The following is a 26,175-nucleotide window of genomic DNA, read 5'->3' as shown; positions in this document are numbered from 1 at the left end:
GCCCATATCATGATGCTTGCACCTCCATGCTTCACTGTCTTCACTGTGTACTGTGGCTTGAATTCAGAGTTTGGGGGTCGTCTCACAAACTGCCTGTGGCCCTTGGACCCAAAAAGAACAATTTTACTCTCATCAGTCCACAAAATGTTCCTCCATTTCTCTTTAGGCCAGTTGATGTGTTCTTTGGCAAATTGTAACCTCTTCTGCACATGCCTTTTTTTTAACAGAGGGGACTTTGCGGGGGATTCTTGAAAATAGATTAGCTTCACACAGACGTCTTCTAACTGTCACAGTACTTACAGGTAACTCCAGACTGTCTTTGATCATCCTGGAGGTGATCATTGGCTGAGCCTTTGCCATTCTGGTTATTCTTCTATCCATTTTGATGGTTGTCTTCCGTTTTCTTCCACGTCTCTCTGGTTTTGCTCTCCATTTTAAGGCATAGGAGATCATTTTAGCTGAACAGCCTATCATTTTTTGCACCTCTTTATAGGTTTTCCCCTCTCTAATCAACTTTTTAATCAAAGTACGCTGTTCTTCTGAACAATGTCTTGAACGACCCATTTTCCTCAGCTGTCAAATGCATGTTCAACAAGTGTTGGCTTCATCCTTAAATAGGGGCCACCTGATTCACACCTGTTTCTTCACAAAATTGATGACCTCAGTGATTGAATGCCACACTGCTATTTTTTTGAACACACCCCTTTCAACTAATTCAACTAATTGCCCAATTGCACAGCCTTAAGAGCGTGCATATCATGAATGCTGGGTCTCATTTGTTTTCTGAGAATCTACTGAACCTACTGGTAACTTGTTTGCCACGTAGCATTAAAAAATATACGAAAAACCTTGATTATTCTGGTTAGTCACATTGTACTGCTATTATTTTGAACAAGACTGTATATATATATATATATATATATATATATATATATATATATATATATATATATATATATATATATATATATATATAATTATAATATATATATATATATATATATATATATATATATATATATATATATATATTCTGTTAATTTTATAATATTTAATACAAATATTTTGTGGTAAAAAATGGCTAAACTTGCTAGTTAAAAAGGTCACTATTGCTCTCTTGACTTTGTAATATTTTGTATTTTTTTGCATGGCAACACAATAGCTTCCACTGACTTTTACAAAAGCTTTTCAAATAGACTTGATATATTTTAAAGCAAAGCTGATTCACTACTTCTTGTAAGAAATCATAAAACACTATGCTAAAATACTAACAATCATTTTAGCAATCTACTGAGATTTTTTTTAACCGCTGTGACATTAAAAACATTACTCCCTACAAAATAAACAAGTTTTATTTTAGAAATAGAAATATATTAATCATAACTCTGCTGAACTCTGTTCAATTCGACCATATTTATTTACCAAACCAAAGAAGCAAGATAAAAGACTTAAGAAAGCTGAGTCTCCTGCTCTCAAATGTCAATCATTAAACAGGCTTTTATTACATTAATATTGCTTTGGATGTATTTCTTAAGAAAAGTAGACAGTTCACTCTGACATAAATAGACACCAGACAAACAAAATAGAGTAGAGCATCATAAAAAAAGACAAACAACAAAGACTCACTCATGCATTCATATTTAGAGATGTGTGTGCATGTGTATGTTTTCAATGTATGATGAGATGTAGCAGCTCTATCCAGACTCTCTCTTGTAGTTTGGTTAGCTTTATACCCAGTAGAAAATGATGTGTAAATGTGTCCATTGTGTATCTACATCTAGCAGCTCTGTCCAGCCTCTTTCTGTAGTATGGTCTCCTCAGTGCGGAGGGGAAACGTGTCAATGGTGGTAAAGATCTCTGCCGCTGTGATGGGGAAAGTGTAGCGCTGCTTATCCACACCCTGCTTGTCCAGCAGCACCATGCTAAATGAGTTCTGAGACAACTGCAGCAGCAACCTGTCCCACACAAACAAAGCACACACACACACACTTACTTTATATTCAGCAGAATGATGTTTTTCATGATGTGGGAGCTATTCACAAGTTTGTCAAATTCTTATCTACAAGACAGCATTTAAAGAATATTAATTTAGAGCTTTCTTGCAAGCACTGCATTCAAGTTATTGAAATTGTGTAATTAAGTACCTGAGTTGTAGAGCCAGCCCTGGAGGGATGAGTCTATGTCTGATGCGGCCGATCTGAGCTGGATACACCCCCACCAGCTCAATCACTGTCACATGCCTTAAATCCAGTCCACACTGAGCATGCTGAACAATAAAGATCATCCAGTTGCAATATGTATTTATTATACAGTCATTTTTACATTTTAATACACACACACACATTCTCATACATTGACACAATGCAATCCCTAGCTCCTTACCCTAACCCTACACATCACAACTAAGTACCCAACCCAAACCCTTATCCTAAACCTACCCTTAAACTAATTCGGCTATAGCTTCATCCATAAAACCAAGTCCTGACCCTCAAACAGACTTTTAAAGGGGTCTCAAAAAGTGAGGACCGGCCAAAATGCCCTCACTTTGCTCTCTACGGCCTCACTCCGATGGTCTAAAACTCAAACAGTCCTCACAAAGATAGTTGTATAGGTACAGATACACACACACACTCGTGTTATATTTTCATGTTTTATGGGGACATTCCATAAACATAATTTATACTGCACAAACGGTAGAGTCTATCACCATACACTAACCCTACCCCTAAACCTATCCATCACACACAACTTTCTGCATTTTTATATTTTCAGAAAAACATCAGTTAGTATGATTTATAAGCTGTTTTCATCATGGGGACCAAAAAAGTGTCCTCAGAAGGACAAGGATTTCTGATAATATTGCCATCTTTGAGGGGGCATTTTGTCTCCATAATGTAGGGTTTACCAGGCCACACACACACACACAAACGCACGCACGCACACACACACACACGCGCATATACACACACACACACACACACACACACACTCACGCGCGCACACACGCACACAATTACTTTAAACTTACAGCTTCTCCAAACTTAAAACTATTTACAATTTTCAAACTTAAAATGTAAGACTTGATATGCTTTATTTTGTAGAATAAACAGAATAAAGACACAAATATTCATCTTGTACCTGTAAATTAGTCATCTGGAATCTGTAGTAGTGATTGGCAGCCGAGGGGGCTGAGATGATCAAAATGCGCCGTTTCTCATAGAACTGGTCCAGCAACGCAGCAGCGGACCGTACACCAACATTAATATTCATGGCTTTTAATAAAACAAACCATTAAAATGTTATTCACCAGAGGGCAGGAAAGTAAGAGTAAGATCATGAATTTTACATGAACTTTGAGTTTTACTCTCATAAGAATAATGTGAATAATTCTGTCAGGAAAACTGTCATATTTACTCTAGCATTCTGCCTTACAATGTTAAATATAAATATTCTGCCAGAATAAGCAGCATCATTTTCATTTAGCAATGCAATGTGATGTTTCATATAAGGTATATGTATAATGCAAGGAGTTTCTCTTGCTAAGCTGATGGTGTTTGTGAGGTGTTAATGTGTGCTACGTACGAGTACAGGAAGTCTCCAGGCCAGACCATTCCATGTTAAACTGGCAGACTCTGGCAGCACTGCCCTTCAGCTCGTAGCCACCCAGACAGCGGAATTCACACGTGGCCCCGTAATTATCACCTGCACTGTCACATTTCATCCAGCCATTGTCAGGGACAGAGAGAGGAGTACAGCGCCGCACTACAACGTGTACAGAACACACAATTATTCCCTTAGGCACATTTATATAATCACAATGCCAACACATTATGCAACGTTCTGCAACTAAATAAAAGGAAGGATGCTACCAACTACAGTTTAGCTTTTTCAGTAATACACAATGATATTCGAAAGTTTGCAGTCAGTATTTTTTTCAGCAATTAATACTTGTATTCAGCAAGGATGGATTAAACTGACTAAAAGTGACACCAAATATGTTTAAATTTTATTGAGTTATATTTCATATAAATATTGTTAATTTGATCTTTCTAAAAAAAAAATCCAGAAATGTTTTATTTCCAACATTGATAAAAATTTGAAATGTTTCTAAAGCACTAAATCGGCATATTAGAATGATTTCTGAAGGATCATGTGACAGCATGAAGACTGGAGAAATGATGCTGAAAATCCAGCTTTGCATAACATGAATAATTAGGGGTTCAAGCACGAAGTGCTGAAACCCTATTGTAATTGTACTGATTTTTATTATTATTATTCTCCGGTAAAACGCATCGTGCAGCCAAAACCGTAAGGGCTGGAGCGTTGAAACTTTGTCAGATGGTAGTACTCACTCTGGGAAGACCCTCAGGAGGTATGACCCCGATTGGCCAATAGGTGGCGCTACAGCAACCAAAAGCGTGAAAAGGCTCATAACTCCTAAACCGTTTGGTCCACACTCAAGTGTCTTATATCATTGGAAAGCTGAGTCCTTGGCAAACAAAACGTATATCTCCGATTTCATTTCCGGTAGGGAAATTTTTCCACCATTTTGAATTTTGTTGAAAACCTACTTTTGCAAACTAGTCCCTGGTTTTTTGACCGATTAGAACCAAACCAGTGCCAAAATGTTTTCTGTAGTCTGAATATCAATATTCATTGAAAAAAAGTTGAAATTTCGATTCACGGATGAATAGGGGCGTGGAAATGTACATTTAGGGCGGAGCCTATTTTACTAAAAAGGCTATAACTCAAGAACAAAATGAGATATCTTCACCAAACTTGGTACACATGTGTATGGGCTCAATCTGAGGTCACGATAACAAAATCGCGACGATTGGCCACTTGGTGGCGCTATAATGTGAAAAAAACATGAAAATAGCTATAACCACACGACCGCTAGTCCGATTGACCTGAAAATTGGTATGCAGTGTCTTGGCCCAAGGCCCCATGTATGTGTATGAGGACATTGGCGTATCTCAAAAAACATGGCCGCCACCGGCCAATGAAGTTTGAGCACCTATTAGACAGGGTTAATGGAGGTCGATCGGAATGAAACTCAGTGGGTATGTTTGACTCATGGTCCTAGAGGTCTGTAAGAATTTTGAAAGAAATCGGCCACTAGTTGGCGCTAACGAGTTTTATGGTGCTGTAATCACGTGGTGCTGCACACATTGGCAAAATATGCATATCATTTGATAGATCTCCTCATGCTGAACAACTTTGCCTCTAGAACCATTGCTGTCAATCAAATCATTAATTAAATAATTGCAATTATGCTAAAAACCTACTTTTGCAAACTAGTCCCTGGTTTTTTGCCCGACCGGAACCAAACCAGTCTAGGACAATTCTCTAGACTCTCTAGATAAATATTCATTGAAAAAAAGTTGAACTTTTGCATTTGGATGGCTATAACAGGGCCAATTAGAAAAAAAGCGTGGCAAAATACACTCAAAAGCCTATTAATCCTAAGGGAAAACTCAAAACTTCACGAAAATTGTTGGGTATATGTGGCATACCATGCTGATGAAGCATGCAAAGTTTTACAAAGATCGGACTATAGGTGGTGCTATAACTGTTAAAAAGCTTTAAAAACCATGCATTTCCTATGGTAATAGGAACCATGCATTTCCTATGGTAATTGCCTATATTGGCTGTAAATGGACTTTTCCATCTATTATTTTAGTGTTTAAAATCTTGCTAAATAAAACTTAATGTCTTTAATGCCTATGTGCTTAAAAGGCCTTAAAGGCTTGAACCCCGTTAAATGCTGCTTGCAGCTTTAATTACATTTGAATTTTTTTTTAAATAGAAAACATTTAACAGTAATATTTTACAATATTTTTGTATTATTGCATTTCTATTAAAAAAAAATATATATATATATATATATATATATATATATATATATATATATATATATATATATATATAAAATGTATGCAGCTTTGCCGAGCATAGGATACTTCTTCGAAAATCTTACCAACCTCAAACTTTTAATTATATATATATATATATATATATATATATATATATATATATATATATATATATATATATATATATATATATATATATATATATATATATATATATATATATATATATATATATATATATATATAAAATAATAGAAGTATCTAATGCTCGGCAAAGTTTATAAGGTAAATATTTTGGCACTTGCTGTTTAAACACACAAAAAAGGTTAGGTGAAGTGGCCCTGAAAGAAATAGTCACACTTGTATTCATAGTCAAAAATTACTGCATTGCAAATTAATGTGAGATGATTTTTATCTAAAATTTGGAAACTTTTGGTACTGCACACAGACCAATTCTTACTGAAAGCAAATTTTTAGAGACATCAAGCTCAAATTTGGAACACATCTTTTTTTAGATTTTTAGCTTTGATTTTCTCAGTTTTAGAGTAAAACGTATTTTGGAAAATATATATAATATATACAAATTGAAAATTGTATTTTTCATAAGTATATAAATATTAAACTTGTCAAGTTCACTTTGTAAATCTTTTTTCACTTCAGCAATAATCTGTCAAGTATCGTCTTTAAAAAATTTAAGTATGTGCTCTAAAGCATTCAAGATTTATGTTAGTTTAAGTTGGAAATATAATTTTCAGGTCCATGCTCAAAAAGTGAATACATGGATTAGAACTACTGCATGAATATGATTAAGTACCATAAACTTATAACTTATTGAACTAAAATATAGTACAATTATTTAATTGTAATAAAAATAAATTGTCATTTTTGATAGACACGGGAACATAGATGTTGCCTTTTTAAAAAGCTTCAATGTAGATTTTGTAGCTACCATTTTAAGTTGCTCTTTGTTTAGTTAAGAACGTTTAAAGAATAGCTGGATTGTATTTGAACTACTTTAATTAATGAGCAACTAAAAAGAACTTACCTCTCACTCGAACATTGAACCTGCAGGTCGCCTTGTTCTCAGCACGGTCAAACACAGTGTATGATAATTTATGATTCCCTTCTGGGAAGTGCGAGCCTGGTGGCTTTCCTTTCAGTATAACACTACATCAACGACAACAACAACAACATCAATGGTTTCTCACAACAAGAATCTGGATAGTGATTCGATGTGAATTCAGTGATTCTCATTGGGCATTTATGGCATTGAGTGGACAAATATTTATGCATAAAGACCACTGAACTGAGTGAGCATAAAGCTGATCCACTGACTCTGTTAGGATGCCATCGGCTGTGTCTTTGCCCTCTGGTGTGTCCCACGTGACTTTGGCAGTGAGTTTTCCAGGTTCAGCAGTCTTCTCCTTTACATTAGGACACTTAATAACTGGGGGATCCACATCTGAGACAGAAATACCTTTACATGCCTCACCCCCTAAATACTGTCATAAATCCAATTGTGCAATTAATACAAGTGAGTGCTGAATTACTGTTTGACTCACCCAGACACACACTGTTGCCTCTGCTCCATGTTCTGCTGCTTTGGCAGGTGGCACTGTGGTCTCCACGGAGTGTGTATCCCGGTGAGCAGAAAAACTGGCAGCGGGAGTTGAAGTAGGAACCGTCTGAGCACTTAAAACCTCCGTTAGTTGGCATGGTCAGTTTAGGACAGCGGACTTCTGTAAACATAATTCATTCCTGGTGAAATGGATTTTCAATGGACAATCACTGCTGTCAATCCAAATAAATCCATCTGTCATTCAGCCGCTGACCGACATGTGGCTGGTTGTGGCTAGTACTTAGCTGTGTCTTGAGATGCCTTCAGGTATCAGTCATTTGAGAAACTTATACTTTTTGTAAAAAATAATTTAAAAACAATCAATAAAATTCATGATTTTATTGATTAAAATGAATGGAATAATAATGGAATGATTAATAAAAAAAAATAACAGAATCAAAACGAAATAATAAAGCAAATTGAAAACAATTTTATGTTGATCAATTACTAATATATAAATCATGATTAAAAAGACACTACCATTCGAAGTCAGGTTTGGGGTCAATATGTCAATAAATAAATAGTTTTATTCTGCAAGGATGCATTAAATGAAATGTAATGCGTTAAAAATGCATTAAATGCTGTTCTTATGCATTTTCTGTTCTCTAAAGAACCCTAAAATATTACAGTTTCCAACATTGATATTAATAATAAATGTTTCTTGAGCAAATGTATCATGTGACACTGAAGACTGGAGTAATGATGCTGAAAAATCACTTTTGCCATCACAGGAATAAACTACTTTTTAAAATATATTGCAATATACAGTACAAAATATTACTGTTTTCTAATGTATTTTTGATCAAACAAATGTAGGCTTGGTGAGCATAAGATACATTAAAAAATATTCAAATAGACAAAAGTTATTTAAAATTATTATTTCATTAAATATTTCACAATACATTTTTACTGGTTCACAGGTTTTACTGTAGTTTTGATCAAATAAATGCAACCTTGGTGAGCATAAGACACTTCTTCCGAATCTTACTGACTGTTTAACAGTAGTGTAAATAGCCAAAAAAAGGGTCATTAAATTGTGAGTATGAATTGATTGATAAATGCATTAAAAAAAAATTGTCAAATTATTGCATACAAATATAGAACAGATTATGCACTAATCCTTCTTAATCATTAAAGAGAGTAAACACATCAGCATTTATAGGCAATATGATCTGTAAATGTTGACCTCTGCAGGCGTAGTTTCCTGACCACTGTTTGCTGGCCATACAGAGAATCTCGCTGCTGCCGTGCATCTCGTAGCCCGTCTTGCAGCGGATCTTGCATCGAGTTCCCAGAACGTTCTTATAACGCTCTCCGCGTGGTGTCTGGCAGCTGACGTGACCATGTTTGACTTTCACTGGGGCACACCACGGCACGCCTAGAAGGAGACATACGCTGTCACGCACGTACGCAGGTACACTGAAGAAAAACACTGAGTCATACCAAGACAAATTTAATACAACGCCTTCAAAACTTACCTTAACAATTGGCATCATCCAGACGTGCATGGAGAAAACGTGAACAAAGATAAAGTAGCACAGCCACAGAAGAAGAGGAAGCAATCAGAGGCCTGAAGCCTAAGCAGGCAGTCAGAGATGTAATGTCCTCTTGTGTTGTGAGTCTATGTGTTCTGACAGCAGTACTCGTGTGTTAAGATGTGGTAAGTGTTTCACTGAGAGAAGATGGGTTTAAGTTATGTGTAATGGGTTTTTGGGATCAATATGTGCATTTAATGTAGTATGTCCTTGCATGTTTTCACCTGTATATCGCACATCTTCATCATCAGTGTATGGCCAGTATCCAGAGCCTGCAAAACAAAGTTTAGGACAGCACAAGCAAGAAAGAGTTGGCATGACCGCAGAATTTCAGATTCAGCTCAACTAGAATCATTTATATTCTGTGTGATTATATTAGAACAAAACAAACCACAGTTTGTCTTTTGTTGTAATATTTTTTTATGTTCAGTTTAATAACTATGGAAGCCTCAGAATAGAAAAGGTAATTGTGCACACACTATCATTCAAAAATATGGGGTAAGATTTTTTTAAGGAATTAATGTTTTTATTCAGCAAAGAATATAAAATAAACTGATCATAATCGACTGTAAGAACATTTATAATGAACAAAATATTTCAGTTTCAAAGTGCTGTTCTTAAAGCTACAATATGTAATATATGTAACTTTTACGTCTGCTAGAGAGCGCCTATTCAAAAGTTCATGATGCCAAGTTTGAGCGCAGAATCTTGGGACATGTGGTTTTCACACAATCGCCGGCGCCATTTCAGCTTTTCCGGTCATAAGAATGAGGTAACGCAGCTCTGTTTGTCATTGTTATACATTTAAGTGTGTTTAAAATGATGTTATGATGTTACTCTGTGCGTTTGCTCAGTGGCTGCTGTGACACTTGCTGCACACTGCTAAGAGTAAAGCACTTCTGCAGAATAAAAACAGAAACCGAGGGTAACGCAGATATGACGCAATTGACAGGCGACTCCCTCAGACGTCCCGGTTCATTGGTTAAAATAGCAATTTTCTCACAATGTACAAATATAGTTGGAAGCACTTGGGATATTGTAAGAACTCAACTGAACAAAATATATAACACTGGCCTTGTGGTTTTTGGATATTTTACTGCAAAAATCCTACATAGTGCACCTTTAAAGTCCGAATGAACCAGAAGAAGCAAGTGAGTTTTCTACTTTTTATTCATCAAAAAATGCTGGAAAAAATGTATCATGTTTTCCAGAAAAATATTAAGCAGCAATCAAGATTATGATAACAATAAGAAATATTTTTAGGCAGAAAATCAGTACATTATTTTTAAAGGATCATATAAACACTAAAGACTGGAGTAATGATCCTGAAAATTCAGCTTTGCCATCACAAGAATAAATTATATTTTAAAATAGAGTTATTTTATATTGTAATAATAGTTCACAATATTACTGTTTTTTTTTCTGTATCAAATAAGTGCAGCCTTTGTGAGCATGAGACAAAAACAGTAGCCTATATTAAAAGACAAAAACATTTTTTTTTTTAAATCTTACTGACCCCAAACTTTTGAATGGTACTGGAATTATTTACAATCTCACAATGTGAAGAAAACAAAACGTTACCTTTATAAATGTGACTGTACTTTTTTTTTCAACAGGCTTCATAGCTATATCGCTGAAATGGGTTTGTTGTATTTATTGACATGGCATGAAATGCAACAATGACCCCTGCAGGTAATGAAGTGAATTACAGTGTGTCATGGGCCGATGCAGTGAAAATGGCAGCCACATAAAATAACATACGACACTATATTAGGATTACATGCTCTACAGGGCATATGACTAGATGAAATAGATGTTGGAATGGCTTCATTCAGTGGTCAGACTATTTGCCAATTTTACTAGCTTGTTTACATTCAGTGTCATGACAGAAGCTCCTTCACAACAGTCAACGTGTAATTTCATCCTCCACCATGCTGCAAGAAAAACACTAATGTTCTCCAACAGAAACAGGTCTCGGTGTTATATTCCATCTAATTTGGTGACTTGTACTTACTGTAATATGAAAGTAAGTGATCCATACTCCAATGAAACATAAAACAAGACATGCTTCAAGAAATCATGGAAAACTCTTATTACCCACAGATTGCCCTCTTAGATTGGGATCAAAAAGAAAAAAACAAGAGCCTGCATTCACACTGCTTTATTATTCCCTCTAATTCTGTCTTTTGCCTCTTGTGTGTGTGTAAATGGGTGGATGGCCGATCACACAGCAAGTTAGATCAAAGCTCCCTCTGATGCAGTAACAAGAACTCAAGAGAGACAGAGGAGCGCGCGCGCACACACACACACACAAAATGTTAATGCAGAGCTTGAGGTGAATCATGACAGGACCACAGTTTTCCAACATCTACCATGGAAAACACTCCACAGGGATCGTGTGTGTGTGTGTGTGTGTGTGTGTGTGTGTGTGTGTGTGTGTGTGTGTGTGTGTGTGTGTGTGTGTGTGTGTGTGTGTGTGTGTGTGTGTGTGTGTGTGTGTGTGTGTGTGTGTGTGTGTGTGTGTGTGTGCTCCACTTGGCAGATGAGTTTTCCTGTTCCATTCTGTTAAGCTCAGCAGAACGTTGTGTAACCCAGAAAACTGATTTGGCTTAGATTTCTCTCACTCTCTCTCTCTCTCTCTCTCTCTCTCTCTCTCTCTCTCTCTCTCTCTCTCTCTCTCTCTCTCTCTCTCTCTCTCTCTCTCTCTCTCAACAAACACACACACACACACCCACACACACACATTTATAAATACACTTACACTCATAATGGAGGGAGTTTCCATTTACAGTAAACTTGGTAAAACCTATAGTTTCTATTCAAAGGATTTCACAACTTCTACAATGTTTAGCTTACAAACTGTAGTTGGATGAACGTTTTACAGTCATTAGTCATAAGAAAGCAAGATCCCTCAGGCTCCCCATGTTCAGTGTCTGCAACATTTCCATCCTCACAGATTCACAGGTCTTATGCGTGTGGAGGTTAATTAACCATATTATACAGTCTGACGGTGAATAACAGACTAATTATGTTTTTATCAATCCATCAGCCACTACTCATTGACCTAGCAACCATCCAAAACACATTTGCCACCAATAAGCAACTGCTTGTAACCATTTAAAAAATCTTAGCAAAGCCTATCCACCAAGAGCACCTAAGCAACCAGTGTGTAACTGTGTTTAAAGCTACACTGTGTAACTTTTTTAGTTTATTCTTAGCTAAAAACACTTAGGTCTTTCAAAAATAAATGTGCTCATTAATTTATATTTACTTCTTTTAAGTATTAAAGTATTCTCGTAAGTTTATAATATGCCATTGAAAATACATACGGGTGAGGGGTTTGAATGCCGGTCGCCATGTTGTCCCTCCATCCTGAAAGTACATTAGCCAAAGACGGACATACCCATAAATTCAAGCTTCGCCTTTCGCGTTTTAACACTCGATGGCACTCATGGACGAGGTCTAACTGGAAGCCATGTTAATCTTGGACAAAATCGGCCACCGTAGGAGTTAAAATGAAATCAGAAACTAATATTCACTGGATGGTCATATACCTTTTCACCGCTAGATGGGGGAAAATATCACACAGTTTAGCTTTAGCCACTTAAACCATCATAGCAACACTCTAGCAACCGCCCAGAGAACCTTAGTAAATATTGTGCAACTGCTTCAACCCCCAAACCTTAGCAATGCCCTAGCAACCACCCAGAGCACATAGCAACTATTGTGCAACTGCTGGTAACCATTTTTAGACACAATAGCTATGCCCTAACAAACATAAAAAACAACATTGGGTCACAGTTTGTAGCCCCAAAAACCTTAACATGGCTCTAGCAGCTACCCATATCATCATTGTGCAACTGCTTTTACCACTAAAACACTATAACAACACTCTAGCAAACACCCAGAGAACCTTAGTAACTATTGTGCAACTGCTTGTAACCCCCAAACTTTAGAAATGCCCTAGCAACCACCCAGAGCATCTTAGCAACTACTGCAACTGCTTGTAACCATTTTTAGACCCAATAGCTATGCCCTGGCAAGCATAAAAAAACAACTTAGCAACTATTGGGTCACAGTTTGTAGCCCCCAAAAACCGTATCATGGCTCTAGCAACTACTCATATAATCATTGTGCAACTGCTTTTACCACTAAAACACCATAGCAACGCCAGCAGCCTCCCAGAGCACCTTAATAACTGCCTAACAACCACTCACACTCTTCAACCTTTAAATCTCTCTTCAAACTTTCAATAAATTCAAACTACATATGGTTTATACACATATTTCAAGATTCTTCAGTAACACTACAATAAGGTTATGTTAGTTAACATTAGTTAATGCATTAGTTTACATAAACTAACCATAACAATACCTCTGTTCAGCATTAGTTAATCTTTGTTAACGTTAGTTAATAAATACAGCTGTTCATGGTTTTGGTCATGTTAGTTCACAGTGCATTAACTAATGTTAACAAGATTTTAATAAAGCATTAGTAATTAATTGCATTAACAAAGATAAATAAATGCTTTATAAGTGCAGTTCATTGCTTTTTCATGTTAGTTCATGTTAAATGTAGTGAACTAATGTTAACTAATGAACCTTATTGTAAAGTGTTACCAATTATTTTATTCTGTGCATATATTCAAACTACACTTTTTGAACACTTTAAAATGTTATATTGCATTGCTCATCCAAAAGAGTAGATCACTAGCTAGTAGCAACTGATTCAACAAAAAATAGCTCAGAATGGTAAATTCAGTCGAGTTTGGGCATGTGGCCATTTTGCAACTACATAAAAGCAGATGCATTTACTCATTCTAGTTTGAGTCAGGACAGAGTTATGTGGACACTCTGTGTCTGTTCTGTCTTAATCTTGTAACATGTGTTCATGTTTTAGCCAGCATGAGTCTGTGTTTGTCTTCACAAGGCCATAAAATTCACAAACACAAATAGCCACCCAGTCTTTGTAAATAAAAAATGCACAGCACTTGAGGTAATTCACCAAAATGCATCATTTATTTTGCTGGCGTTTACTTTACACATGCAATTAAAGCCAATATGTGATTCTGATGGTTTGTTGTACTTGTAAATTGGACCTCTAATGCATTTACAAATTGTAGCCTGGACCACAACCACAACCTAAAACCCAATGACAGGATGACAACCTCACACAGTAAACATTTTACTGAATTACATTTCCAGCCGTGGTCTCACTCTAACAGTGCTCGAAATAGAGATCGTCATTTAGAGCAATTAGTTCTACCAGTACAACACTTGTATCTCTTCAGCTGTTTCCATTGTGTGTTTCCAGCAGCACAGGAAATCTGTCTAAGCGAGTCCAAGCAAGAGTCCTTTTTAATTAATTCTCTAAACAAATAAAATCTTGGCTTGTGAAACCATGAAGGTTTTAAAGGGACCACGATGCATAAGGTCGATGCAAAACTGCTTCTGCTGGTTCACACTTGCTCTTGTTAATATACAGCTAATATTCCAAAAGAGCCAAGTCAATACTAATGAATCAAACATAAATCAAAAAACTTAGTAGATTAAAATGTTGTACAGATTCATACAATTATCATATACAGTTTATTGGCTGAATAGTTGGTGATATCAGGCTACAGCAGGGCTATTCAAATCTTACCCTGGAGGGCCAATGCGGTGCAGAGTTTAGCTCCAACCCTGATCAAACACACCTGAAAATGCTAATCAATGTCTTCAGGATCATTAGAAAATCACAGGTGAGTGTGTTTGATCAGGGTTGGAGCTAAACTCTGCAGTGCATTGGCCCTCCAGGGTAAGATTTGAATAGCCCTGGGCTACAGGCTAGGTACAGGCTAGCAACCATATTCTAGTCATGGAAAAGTGAAATTTAGTCTCTATAGCTCTGGATACACAAAAATCCTAGATCTTTTTTTCCCCATAACATTTGAATAATATATCGAAACATCAGTCCCTTAGCTTAGTCTGAGGAACAGTGAGTAGCACAACACCAGCATATTAATATGCAGCTCCAGTGATGATTTATTAGTTGTTCCATATTTTGCATTTAGAACTTCTAATTCAATTTAATTGTATCATATGATTAATGTTTTATTCTTCTATTGACTTGAGACTTAACTAAGCAAATGACTCGTGATGAATAATAACATCTTTAGATCTGCAATAATAAATATTAGCCTATTGAGTAATGGATAATGAAGGATAAACAAAATTAATATTAAAAATGCATTTTGTTTGTCCTGCTACAGGTCCAAAAGAGATTTTAAGACTTGGACTTGAGACAAAAAGACTGTTGAACATGTCTGCTCTGTATGCTTAGAAATATTATAAATGCTGACAATGATCCCAATAAATCTTTGCTGACTCTTCGGACACACTGCTGACCCACTGTCTGGAAGACATTATTATACTGTATGTCACTAATAATACATAGTTTAAAGACGAAACAATCAGAAGGTATAGAACCGTTTTGGACCGGGCGCGCAGTGTCCTACTGGTGGCAAATCATCAGTGTGTTTTCATATGAAAGAGTTCAGTGTCTTTTCCCTGCCTGGATTTAAGGAGCTTACCCCCTTCTTTCCCCCCAAACAGCCACAAAAGTGTCCACGTAAACACTCTGAGCTCTGCTGAAATATACTGTGCCTAATAAAGTGAATCAAGCAGAAACAACACACAACTCTCTAATGCACAAATACTCCATCCCCTCTGATTTTTTTGCACAACTTTGAATTAGTTTGATAAGTATTGCTCAACACATTTTGAATGATTAAGCTCACAGCGCGAGACTCAACAGGATATTTGGATGGGTGTCTTACCGTCATACGCAAAGCTACCGGACAGCTGCAGTCCCACTATCATGTACACACACATCCAGGTGTCCATCTTTAGGAAGTCCAGGAGCTGCTGGGAGACCTCGGGTACATTCCTACGATAGAACCAGAGCACAAGCCCGATCCCGCCTCCTCCTCAACAGAAATACGAGCTCTTCATCCAGCGCGAGCGAGCGAGCGCACAGAGCGGCGCGTGGACTTATGGTATACAGCCTACATGACCATAACAAGTAGGCTATTGGGTCACTTGAGAAACAATAAAGCTATTCAATAATTTTTGGTCTACATAAACATTTCACCTATTACTATTCATTAGTATTGTAGGATTTTAGACGAAGTTCTCAAAACTAAAAGTGGAGTTTGGAGTCTGAACCATCATAAAAATAAAATTGCCAGGCTCCTTGTAGATACAGATAAACATGTTAACATTAAAATTGAGAGCGAAGTAAAAAATGTCATGTGTATAATTTCACACATTCTCTTTTCTTCAGTCACAGCACTTGACAGCAAAATCTTATTAACTTTATTACAGTCAAATCATAGCATGTGTAGACTGTCTGTCTCTTGCACTTTTAAATTGCAGTTATCATTTACAGTAGCTTAAAGTCTGGTATGCTGCTAATGACAGACCATGTCTTGGAAAAGTAATGTCAATTAAACAGAACATGACATTTTTCACCAAAGTAATTGTGTGGATTTGTTTCTTTGTGTACACAGAAATAAATGCTTCACAGATCTGTGCTTAAAAATTAACATTCATATAAAAACTATGACAATATATACTTTAACATAATATGTATGGAATAATTTTAGGCAAGGTAACTTGATTAATCAAGAATCCTCATATTGAAGTGAGAAACAAACAACCACCCCTTTTAGAGCCATGTGATACAAACCATCTCTCATGTTAGTTCCATCGCAAACATCCACCACATTTTAAGTTTGACCATGTAATGAAGTGTGATTCACAGTGACAGCACTTTTGAAATGTCAAGTCCTCTGAACTGTAAGTATACAGGCAGATGTTCAGGGTGTCTGTGCTTGTTGTGTGCAGACTTTGGGGTCATTTAAGGTTTAGATACTGTGGTAGGACACTGCTCCAGAACTGAGGGTCCTGAGCATCATCTGTTTGCTTTTTCCCTTTACCATTCTGTTCATTTCTTTGTCTAGTCTTCTGAGCATTTTTCTGTCTGTGTGCAGGTAACACATTCGGCTTGGCTCTCTGTTTTGGTACTTTTTTGGTCTTGTCTACCTCTTCCTCTTCCTCACCTTCTTCATCCTCTTCCTCTCCTTCTTCATCTTCACCTTCCTCCTCATCTTCTGCTTCCTGTTCTTCTTCTTCTTCTTCTTCTTCTTCTTCTTCTTCTTTTTCTTTTTCTTCTTCTTCTTCTTCTTCTTCTTCTTCTTCTTCTTCTTCTTCTTCTCCCTCTTCACCTTCCTTCTCACTTTCTGTTTCTTCTTCTTCTTCCTCCTCCTCCTCACCTTCTGCTTCCTGTTCTTCTTCTTCTTCCTCTTCACCTTCCTCCTCACCTTCTGCTTCCTGTTCTTCTTCTCCCTCTCCCTCTTCCTCCTCACCTTCTGCTTCCTGTTCTTCTTCCTCTTCACCTTCTACTTCCTGTTCTTCTTCCTCACTAGTTTCTGTCTGTTTCCTCCCAATTTTCTCTGTTTTTATATTCATTTCTTTCTGCTCTGCTTCCTCCTCCTCGTCTTCCTCAGTCTCTTCATGTTCTTCTTCCTCACTAGTTTCTGTCTGTTTCCTCACACTTTGGTCTGTTTTTTTCATCTGTTCCTTGTCGGTGTCTTCTTCTTCTTCTTCTTCTTCTTCTTCTTCTTCTTCTTCTTCTTCTTCTTCTTCTTCTTCTTCCTCACTTCCACTTTCTTCTTCATTATTTTCTTCCATCATTTCATTCAGCTTGTCTACCTCATCATCTTCATCTCCTCTGTCCACTTCATGTTCTCCTGAGATATCCAGATTCTGTTTTCTAAATTTCACATCACTTGTATCCTTTTTCCCTTCTTTCTCACCATCTTCTTTTTTTTCATTACCTTCCTCAGTCTGTTCACTCCCTTCCTCTCTTTCTCTGTCTTCATCTCCACCAGTCTCTAAAATGTTTTCCTTGTCTTCAGCTTCCACCTCATTCTGCCGTTCTTCTTTCCCTTTCACACTCTCCTCTTCCTTTTCTTCACTGTTTGTGACTCCATCTTTTTTGTCTTTCAGTTCTTCATTATTTTCCTCTTCATCCTCTTCCTCGTCTTCTTCCCCCACTTCCTCTTTGTCATGCTCTTCTTCCTCCTCCTCTTTTGCCCTGTCTCCGTTTCTTTCCTCCTCATCACGGTCAGTCTCTTCTTCTTGATTTTCCTCCTCATCTTCATTTCCTACCTCATCTTCTTCCTCACTCTCTTCATCTCCCTGTTCTTCCTCTCCTTCCTCTGTTTCATTCTCTTCCTCTTCTTCTTCACTCCTATCATTTTCCTCATTCTCTCCTTCCTCTTCATCTGATCTCATATTTTTATTTTCATCCTCACTGTCAGATTGTTCACCTACTACTGTTTTCTCTTCATTACTGCTCCCTCCTTCCTGCTCCTCCTCTGCGTCGGTTTTCTCCTCGTCTTCCACCTCTCCTTCACTCCCTTCACCCCAGCTCTCCTTCTCTTCTTCCTCATCTTCACCACCACTCTCTTCATCTTTATTGTCCTCTTCCTCCATTTCTTCATCCTCACCCTCACTCTTCTCTTCATCTCTTTCAGTCTCATCTCCACTTCCTTCTTCACTCTTCTCTCCCTCACTTTTACTGCTCAGTTCACTATGGCTGTCATCCTCTTCCTCTCCTGCGACCTCACTTTCCTCTTCTTCTCCCTCCTCTTCCTCACCGTCCTCCTCTCCTTTTTGAGCACTGTCACTGTCTTCATCATCATCGCTCTCTCTTTCTTCTTCATCTTCAACAACACTGTTCTCTTCTTTCTGCCCTACCCCCTCACTTTGCTCTTCTTCTCCCTCCTCTTCCTCTCCATCCCCTTCTCCTTTCTGAGCACTTCCACTGTCTTCATTATTATTGTTCTCTGTTTCTTCTTCATCTTCAACAGCACTGTTCTCTTCTTTCTGCCCAACACCCTCACTTTCCTCTTCTCCCTCCTCCTCACCGTCTTCCTCTCCTTTCTGAGCACTGTCACTGTCTTCATCATCACCCTCTTTTTCTTCTTCATCTTCAACAGCAATGTTGTCTTCTTTCTGCCCAACACCCTCACTTTCCTCTTCTCCCTCCTCCTCACTGTCTTCCTCTCCTTTCTGAGCACTGTCACTGTCTTCATCATCACCCTCTTTTTCTTCTTCATCTTCAACAGCACTGTTTTCTTTCTGCTCAACCCTCTTGATTTTCTCTTCTTCTCGCTCCTCTTCCTCTCTGTTCTTCTCTCCTTTTTGAGCACTGTCACTGTTTTCATCATTATCAATACATTCTTCTACATCTTCAACCACACTGTTCTCTTCTTTCTGCTCTACCTCCTCATTTGCATCTTCTTCCTCAGCGAGTCTCTCTTCTTCACCTGTTTCTTCCATTCCCTCTGTTTCACTATCCTTCACATCTTCTTCCTCCATGTTTCTGTTTTCATCTGAAACTATCTTGTTTTGTTCATCTTGTGCACTCTGTTTTTTGGTGCTGTTGTCATCTATTTCCTCAATTGCTGATATATCCTGTACTGTGCTGTCCTGGTCCACTTCCTGTTCTGGCAGGATATTGCTTCCTGCTATATCCTGGGACTCTGATGCACACAAGGACATCTTATTATTTTGTCCTGGTGAAGTTTCAAAAAGAACTTCAGCAGCTTTTATCAGTAGTGGTGCAGCACTGGCTATAGCCAAGGCTGGTAGTGATGAAACTACACTACCCATAATGCCTTGCTCAGCCTGTGGCTTCCTGTCTGACTCTTCTGGTTCAACTGGTTTGCCATCTAATTTCATTTCATTTAGTGGTGACTGCCTGTGTTGCGGAGATTGACTTAACAAATTACCAGATGATGATTCAGTTTCTTTTGTGATGGAAGATTTACTGATTGCCGATTCATTATTGGACCATAAACTGTAAAATGAGTGGCCTCTTTCTGGTTGTAAGCTTTTAATAGTCGGGAATTGATATTTCTGTTCAGTAAGCACTTTATCAATGAGTGACTGGTTATTTTTATGCTCAGACTGCAAGTTGGAAGCGGATTGGCTTATTTCATCGGTTTCTCCTAATTTTCTGTTCTCTATAGGGGGAAATGATATATTAGAGTTCTGAAGTTTTTCACTATCATTTTCCCTTTTGACTTGAACTTGCATGTCATTTTCAAGCTGGACGTTTGAATTTTCAGTCGCCACAGGTTTTCTCTTTTTTGCTTTAGACATTCGTGTGGGAATGGAAACTGATAGAGGGATGGGTGTTTTTGGTGCTGTTTCTTTCGCTGGAGCTCTGTCCACATCTGATATCTTCTTCTTTTTTTTCTTTGCTTTAAGATGACCAGTGTTTTCTTCTGTGTCAACTGTGTTCTTATCATTTCCTTTCTTTGTAGTGTTTTGCATTTTGGCTGGAATCTTGACTGATGTTGGGTTTCCCTGTTCTTGTGTGTTGATTAGTGTTGATCTGGCATCTTGACCCTTTCCAAGGGTTGGCTTGATGTCTTTTTGAGCAGGATCTGTATGAAGTGTTGATTCGACTACATTAACTTCCATCCTGCCAGAGGGGACATTTCGAACCTTGATTGGAGACTTGACGCTTTTTGTAGCTCTTACTGGAATATCCTCCTCTTTGATTTGATGAGATTTCACCTCTTGGACGTTTGTAGGCATTGTTCTAACTTGTTTGACTTTCTGAACTGGAGAACATTTTTGAATTTTAAGTGAACTTGGCTTGGTCTCTTGTTCCATCTCAGCAAGAGTAGTGACCTCCTGACCTCTGAGATCTCCATGTTGACCATTACTATATTTATCTGCTTTATTAAAATGTTCATCCTGCATAGCAGGGTTTTTTGGATTTTCAGACCTGCGCTTCTTATGTTTAATGTTGCTTGGTGTAGGAGATTCTATCATTGATGGATGAGAAACATATCCAGCCTGTACTTCAGTGGGCTGAGACTGTCGAGCAACATTCACTTCCTTCCCAATAGAAGAGTTTCTTGCCATCTGAGTATGCTGTTCATGTGTCTGTCAAATTAAACATGATATGCTTCAGTTAAATAAAAAAAAATCTAATAAATAATTTTGTCATCTTGAGACTACTTTTGCTCACCTTGTCTGACATGCTGTTTTCAGATGTTCCACTATGGCAGTCTTCTTTGCTCTTAGTGATCGGTGTGACTGTATTCACAAGAAAGCTGGTCAATGATAATCAAGTGTTTGTTTCTTTCTAGTATTTTTGGTTAATTTAAAATGACTATATTTAGTGATTACATAACTGTAGTAAGAGATCATATGGATAGTTGGTATGGATGGCTAGAGAAAGTGGCCTTGAGAGAACGTAGAAAAATTGAAAAATATATACACTGAGTTGTGCTGGCAGGTAGTGTGATTGAGGTTGAAGAAGATTCTACAGGGGCATCAGTTCTGAAGCGTTTAGGAGTGTCTGCTGGAGATCTGGGTTGTAGGATGTTGCCTGTCAGAGCTAATGCAGTAAAGCCAGTAGTAAGAGGAGGAAGATTGCAAAATTCTGGACCAAACTGTGCAGATGAGCTCTCCTGTAACAAAAAAGCAAACCTAGTTTGAAAATCAAGTTCAGGGTAAATAAAATAATAAAAAAATAAAATATTAAATCTATTCATTAAAGGCATAGAAAAATGTTTTTAATGTGGCATCCATATTATAAAAAGAACAAGAGTTGAGCTTTGTTACCTTTTAATAAAAAAATTGAAATGCTTAGCTGAAGAAATGCCTCCACACATCTCTCATTTTATAGCTGGCCATAGAACCTTCATAGAACACAATGAGTCTAACACCAAAACAGTTTAACCGAACTGATCAGTTTCTTACCCTCTGTCTCCGTCTGGCTCGTGTTGATAGGCTCCAGCGGTGAGAAGTTGGAAGAGATGAGGGAAGAAAGGTCAGCTTTGAGACACGAGCAAGCCCTGGGTCTGGAATATGTTCTAATGGTTGTCCCTGTAACATTGAGGTATAACACCTGTCCAGGTAAGAGTAGGTGACGTCTTCATCCTCTAAACAAACTTCTTCACTTTCCTGCTGCCGTGGCCTTGCGAACACCAGCATGTGACTGGAACCACATGCCACCTACAGAACATAAGCCCAAATGCAATAAACACAGCACTAAAAGTCAGTGTTCATGTGACATTTCTTTAGTTCTACATGCATAACAAGAACATGATAAGGAACTATCAGAACAACTTACATTCATGACAGTGTGATCAAACAACCTCTGACACACAGTTGGACTGAACTGATTGGTGAAGTTCTCATCTCCATGGCCTAACTTCCCATAACGGCCATCTCCAAATGTGTACAGAAGACCGCTATCTGAAGCCAAAAACAGGCTTCAGGCTTAAATGTGTACATTTAAATGGGACAGGTAACTATATAAACCATAAATACATGTTTTTTTGTAAATGTGAAGTCAAATGTGAAATGTATATGTAATTATTGAAATGACCACATTTATATAATATGACATTAACATTTCATTCGGTTAAAGAGAGATCAGATGTTTGTAAATAAATAACACATAAACATTTTGACGGGGTGATAAAACACATTCTTTCGAAGGCTTGATTGTGTTTCCAGGGTGCACTGTAATATGTGTTCATGCTTCGTTTTTAAAAAACTGCATTATTTTTCATACATTTTACCTTTACACTGCTCTGTCTCTCCTTGTAAAAACAGTCTGATGGTTTCCTGGTTCTATGAAGTCAGTCCCTCAAAAATACACAATGGGCTCTGATTGGTTAGCTGACCCAGTGTGCTGTGATTGGCTAACCACCTAGTGCACTCCAGCCCACTCTTCTCCACAGCAATAAAAAATGGTGTCGCCCCCCTTATTTAATATTCTTGAAGGAGGGGTTTATGTAAATAAACCTGCTGATGTCAGCGAGTCTGGAGGAAAAGGCGGTAGATTCCTACTGGCCGTTTGCTGTAGTCCTTAGAAAGTGATTTCTTTAAATGCAAATATCTCCCTTTGCTTTAAACTTTGAGTGTTTTAACTTTGCAGATGTTGTTTATGCTCAAACAACAACATTACACACTAGCTAAAGTTAGAAAAGTGAAATTGTGTTTTAACACCCCTTTAATAAATAATAAATAATTAGTTGATTTATATACAGCTAAATCAAATTACAATTATCATTAAAGCACAGCAATGAAGTTATTTTTGAAATAACACTTAGAAGTAAAACACATTATTAAAATGACAAAACCATATTTAGACGCAATTTTCAGCAAATACAATACTTGAGTCACATTAACAACCTAAATAATTAAGCACAATTAATTATTTGAATCCTCTGACAGCTTTAATTTAACAGTGTGTTAATCTTACCTGTTATAAGTGCACTGTGGTTTTCACCACATGTGACATGAGTGACCCTGCCTTTCCTAAAGTGGCCGACAGCAACAGGTGCGTCCGCTACAAACATTAGCGTCCCCAACCCCAACTGGCCAAACTCCCCACCGCCGAAACAATATAACTCATCCTCTACAGAAAAGGGAGATAAAATTCATTTGAAAACATAATGAACATTTAATGTTTAAGACAAACAATGAAAGGTAAGGGGAAAGAGAGGGATTGGATGAATACATTTGAGAGAAATAAATGCTTTATTTTTGTTTGTTTTTTGCGAAAAAAAAGTATTCTCATTGCTTCATAAAATTAAGGTTGAACCACTGTCTTTACTAACCTTTCTGGCCCTTGGAAGTGGTGATTAGGCTGCACTCTATGGGGGGTCGGAAAGTGCGGATCCCCGCACATGACATGCATAAAAAACAAATCTTGCACATCATGTGTGGGCTCCGTATCAGCTCTCACATTTCATCAAAAATATCTTTCTTTGTGTTTGTGTTCTTTATTTGTTATCACCTGTAAGTGCGAGCGTGTGCTTGCCTCCACATGCCACCTGCAGAACCCTATGCAGAGATTCTACTCGCTGGGGACAACTGTGATTGGCCAACTGATGAGCAGAAAGACCCAGCCGTCCGTCTGCACTTTCTCCGAAAGTGAAAACATCCCCATTATCTGAAACATACCAAATTCCCAACAATTTAGTCAGTGCACCCTCAAAAAATAAATAGCAGCATGCTTTTCTTGTTCATATGCTTATGAATAATGTTGATTGACATGCACTCACCTGTGACAAGAGCTGAGTGTCTGTATCCACATGAGACCCACTGAATGGGTTGTCCCAATTTCAGCTCTTTAGGCAATAAGGCATGACTGTCATTTCCCAAACCAAGCTGACCAACAGAGTTATCACCCCACAGAAACAGCCTGCCATCCTCTGAAATATGCAGATGTATTATTTAAATTCATAAATGCATTTGCATTTATAATAGTAGGCTTATATCAACTATGAAGGAGAATTTCTGTTGCATATCAATGTTACCTGTAAGTGCAGCAGAGGTGTGGCCACCTGCAGAGAGCAATTTGATTGGAGCATTGTCACAAAAAGGGCGGAGGCGCTGGAAAGAGACGCTGGCATTACAGTGGCCCAGTCCCAATTGGCCATCACTGTTTCCTCCAGCCGCAAAAATATCCCCTTGTGCTGGAAAAACCCATAGACACTTTCACTTACTCTCTTCATTATACTCAAAATTCTGTTCATTCCAGAAAATTCATTACTGTTTAAAATGTTGGGGTCAGTTTATTTTTATAAACGAATGCTTTTATTCAGTAAGGACATATTAAATTGATAAAAACACATTATATAATAAAATTATAAAAGAGATTTTTATTTCAAACAAATGTTCTTTTGAATGTTTTATTAATCAAAGAACCAACTGTTTTTTTCTGACATTTTTCTGGTGCTCCAAATTAGCATATTATAATGATTTTTGAAGGATTATGTGACACTGAAGACTGAAGTGATGATGTTTTGCCATAACAGGAATACATTTAAATATATATTAAAACAGAAAACAGCTATTTTTACTTATTTTTATTATAAAATAAAATAATCATAATAATATTACACTTCTTCCACAATCTTTTGAATGATATCGTAGTATTAAACTACAGTATGAAACTTTGCATCTGAATAAAATGCTTTACTTACAGGTGCTTACGAGTGTGTGATCAGTTCCACAGGCAACAAACTGAACTCTCTCACCTTTAAGAACTGTGTGGACAAATAGGAAGATAAATAAGAAAACAGAGCTATATTTATTATAAAACAACATGTACTGTATGCAGCTTTATGTCTAACCTTTGACACAGGTTGGTTTTGTAACTGGTCCTTTGGTTTGTAGACCAAGCTGACCGCTGATATTACTTCCAAACACAAACAAACGGCCCTGTTCTGATAAGAGATCATTAAAGAGACAAAAGTCTCTTTATTACAAAATGTAGCTATAGTTACAAAATTACAAGGATAATATAGAGATTCCAACCTGTTACAAAGGCTGAGTGTGACTGTCCGCATGAGATGTGCACCGGTATATCATTCTTTAACCATAACCTGCTGGGTACATTGTTTGCTATTTTACTCTTTCCAAAGGTAAACACAGCACCTGTATCTGTAATAAGGAAACATATGGTCAGTACAACATCTCTTCAGTGCAACAGATCTCAAGTCACAATTGTTCACATCCGGAGCAAAGAGCAAACCTCCCCATGCACAGCAAGGCGTCCATTTAAATCCTTAGAAAGCTTCCAGCTTCCCAGAATAGCCTGTGTGGGTAATGCTCTAGGAGCTCAAAGGCATGATTATGGAGTCACACAGTGTCTTATAAGCACATGCTAAAATACACATACATCTATACAGATAGACTGATATATAGATTAAATAGATAGATAGATAGATAGATAGATAGATAGATAGATAGATAGATAGATAGATAGATAGATAGATAGATAGATAGATAGATAAGATGTGTCATTATAAAAAATACACATCTTACCTGGTATTTCTGTGTCTGTTTCTCCTGTCATCACCTCACACACCTCTGTTCTACAGATGACATTCCTGGACTTTCAACTGTTCCCTGCTGAAGAGGTAAAGTTGAACCGGAAATAAACGTTACCTTGGCAACCGATGCAAAAAAATCTAATCAAGGGTTCGTATTGTGTTGAAACTTTAATATAGTTTATATAATTATTTAATTAATATAATTTATTTAATTATGAAAAG

General features: G+C 37.4%; 2 protein-coding genes across 8 annotated transcripts; both read right to left on the bottom strand.

The window, feature by feature from the left end:
* Positions 1-1,234: 1,234 nt before the first annotated feature.
* srpx (sushi-repeat containing protein X-linked) lies at positions 1,235-16,223 on the bottom strand. Of its 3 annotated transcripts, none has more exons than XM_067443951.1 (10): positions 15,847-16,223; positions 9,254-9,301; positions 8,681-8,872; positions 7,439-7,615; positions 7,212-7,338; positions 6,922-7,043; positions 3,583-3,762; positions 3,139-3,272; positions 2,145-2,266; positions 1,235-1,955 (listed from the first exon to the last, which is right to left on the bottom strand). In XM_067443951.1, exons 1-10 carry the CDS (start codon positions 15,911-15,913, stop codon positions 1,778-1,780), a joined length of 1,347 nt encoding a protein of 448 aa, XP_067300052.1. In that variant the 5' UTR covers positions 15,914-16,223; the 3' UTR covers positions 1,235-1,777. The 3 variants fall into 3 exon arrangements, with proteins under 3 accessions (XP_067300052.1, XP_067300055.1, XP_067300054.1); XM_067443954.1 differs by lacking the exon at positions 15,847-16,223 and adding an exon at positions 10,902-11,333 and having other exon boundaries at positions 1,240-1,955; XM_067443953.1 differs by lacking the exon at positions 15,847-16,223 and having other exon boundaries at positions 1,240-1,955; positions 8,973-10,886.
* A 138-nt stretch (positions 16,224-16,361) lies between these two features.
* Positions 16,362-26,074, bottom strand: rpgra (retinitis pigmentosa GTPase regulator a). 5 transcript variants are annotated; one of them, XM_067443946.1, is made up of 14 exons: positions 25,946-26,056; positions 25,436-25,561; positions 25,252-25,344; positions 25,102-25,164; positions 24,433-24,591; positions 24,178-24,327; positions 23,910-24,065; positions 23,731-23,766; positions 23,373-23,528; positions 22,233-22,357; positions 21,860-22,114; positions 21,375-21,567; positions 21,123-21,190; positions 16,362-21,037 (listed from the first exon to the last, which is right to left on the bottom strand). In XM_067443946.1, the coding sequence occupies exons 1-14, from the start codon at positions 25,974-25,976 to the stop codon at positions 16,925-16,927; spliced, it is 5,724 nt and encodes a 1,907-aa protein (XP_067300047.1). In that variant the 5' UTR covers positions 25,977-26,056; the 3' UTR covers positions 16,362-16,924. The 5 variants fall into 5 exon arrangements, with proteins under 5 accessions (XP_067300047.1, XP_067300048.1, XP_067300049.1 ...); XM_067443947.1 differs by lacking the exon at positions 23,731-23,766; XM_067443948.1 differs by lacking the exons at positions 25,252-25,344; positions 25,436-25,561 and having other exon boundaries at positions 25,946-26,074.
* Between the last annotated feature and the right edge of the window lie 101 nt (positions 26,075-26,175).

This window comes from Pseudorasbora parva, chromosome 5 (genome assembly GCF_024679245.1).
Source record: "Pseudorasbora parva isolate DD20220531a chromosome 5, ASM2467924v1, whole genome shotgun sequence".
In the NCBI taxonomy this organism is placed as follows: Eukaryota; Metazoa; Chordata; class Actinopteri; order Cypriniformes; family Gobionidae; genus Pseudorasbora; species Pseudorasbora parva.
Note: the sequence above shows the minus strand (reverse complement) of the source record. Positions and strands in the feature narration are given on the sequence as shown.

What these genes read in the sequence shown, in the direction of transcription:
- rpgra (XM_067443946.1), bottom strand. Translation starts at nt 25,976, where the DNA reads ATGACAGGAGAAACAGACACAGAAATACCAG. An exon ending in TTGATCACACTGTCATGAAT is followed by an intron (nt 22,115 to 22,232) that starts GTAAGTTGTTCT and finishes TATGTTCTGTAG; the next exon opens with GTGGCATGTGGTTCCAGTCA. An exon ending in GAGCCAGACGGAGACAGAGG is followed by an intron (nt 21,568 to 21,859) that starts GTAAGAAACTGA and finishes TTTTTGTTACAG; the next exon opens with GAGAGCTCATCTGCACAGTT.
- srpx (XM_067443951.1), bottom strand. Translation starts at nt 15,913, where the DNA reads ATGGACACCTGGATGTGTGTGTACATGATAGTGGGACTGCAGCTGTCC. An exon ending in AGGAAACTACGCCTGCAGAG is followed by an intron (nt 7,616 to 8,680) that starts GTCAACATTTAC and finishes TTATGTTTACAG; the next exon opens with AAGTCCGCTGTCCTAAACTG. An exon ending in GCCGATGGCATCCTAACAGA is followed by an intron (nt 7,044 to 7,211) that starts GTCAGTGGATCA and finishes TCGTTGATGTAG; the next exon opens with TGTTATACTGAAAGGAAAGC.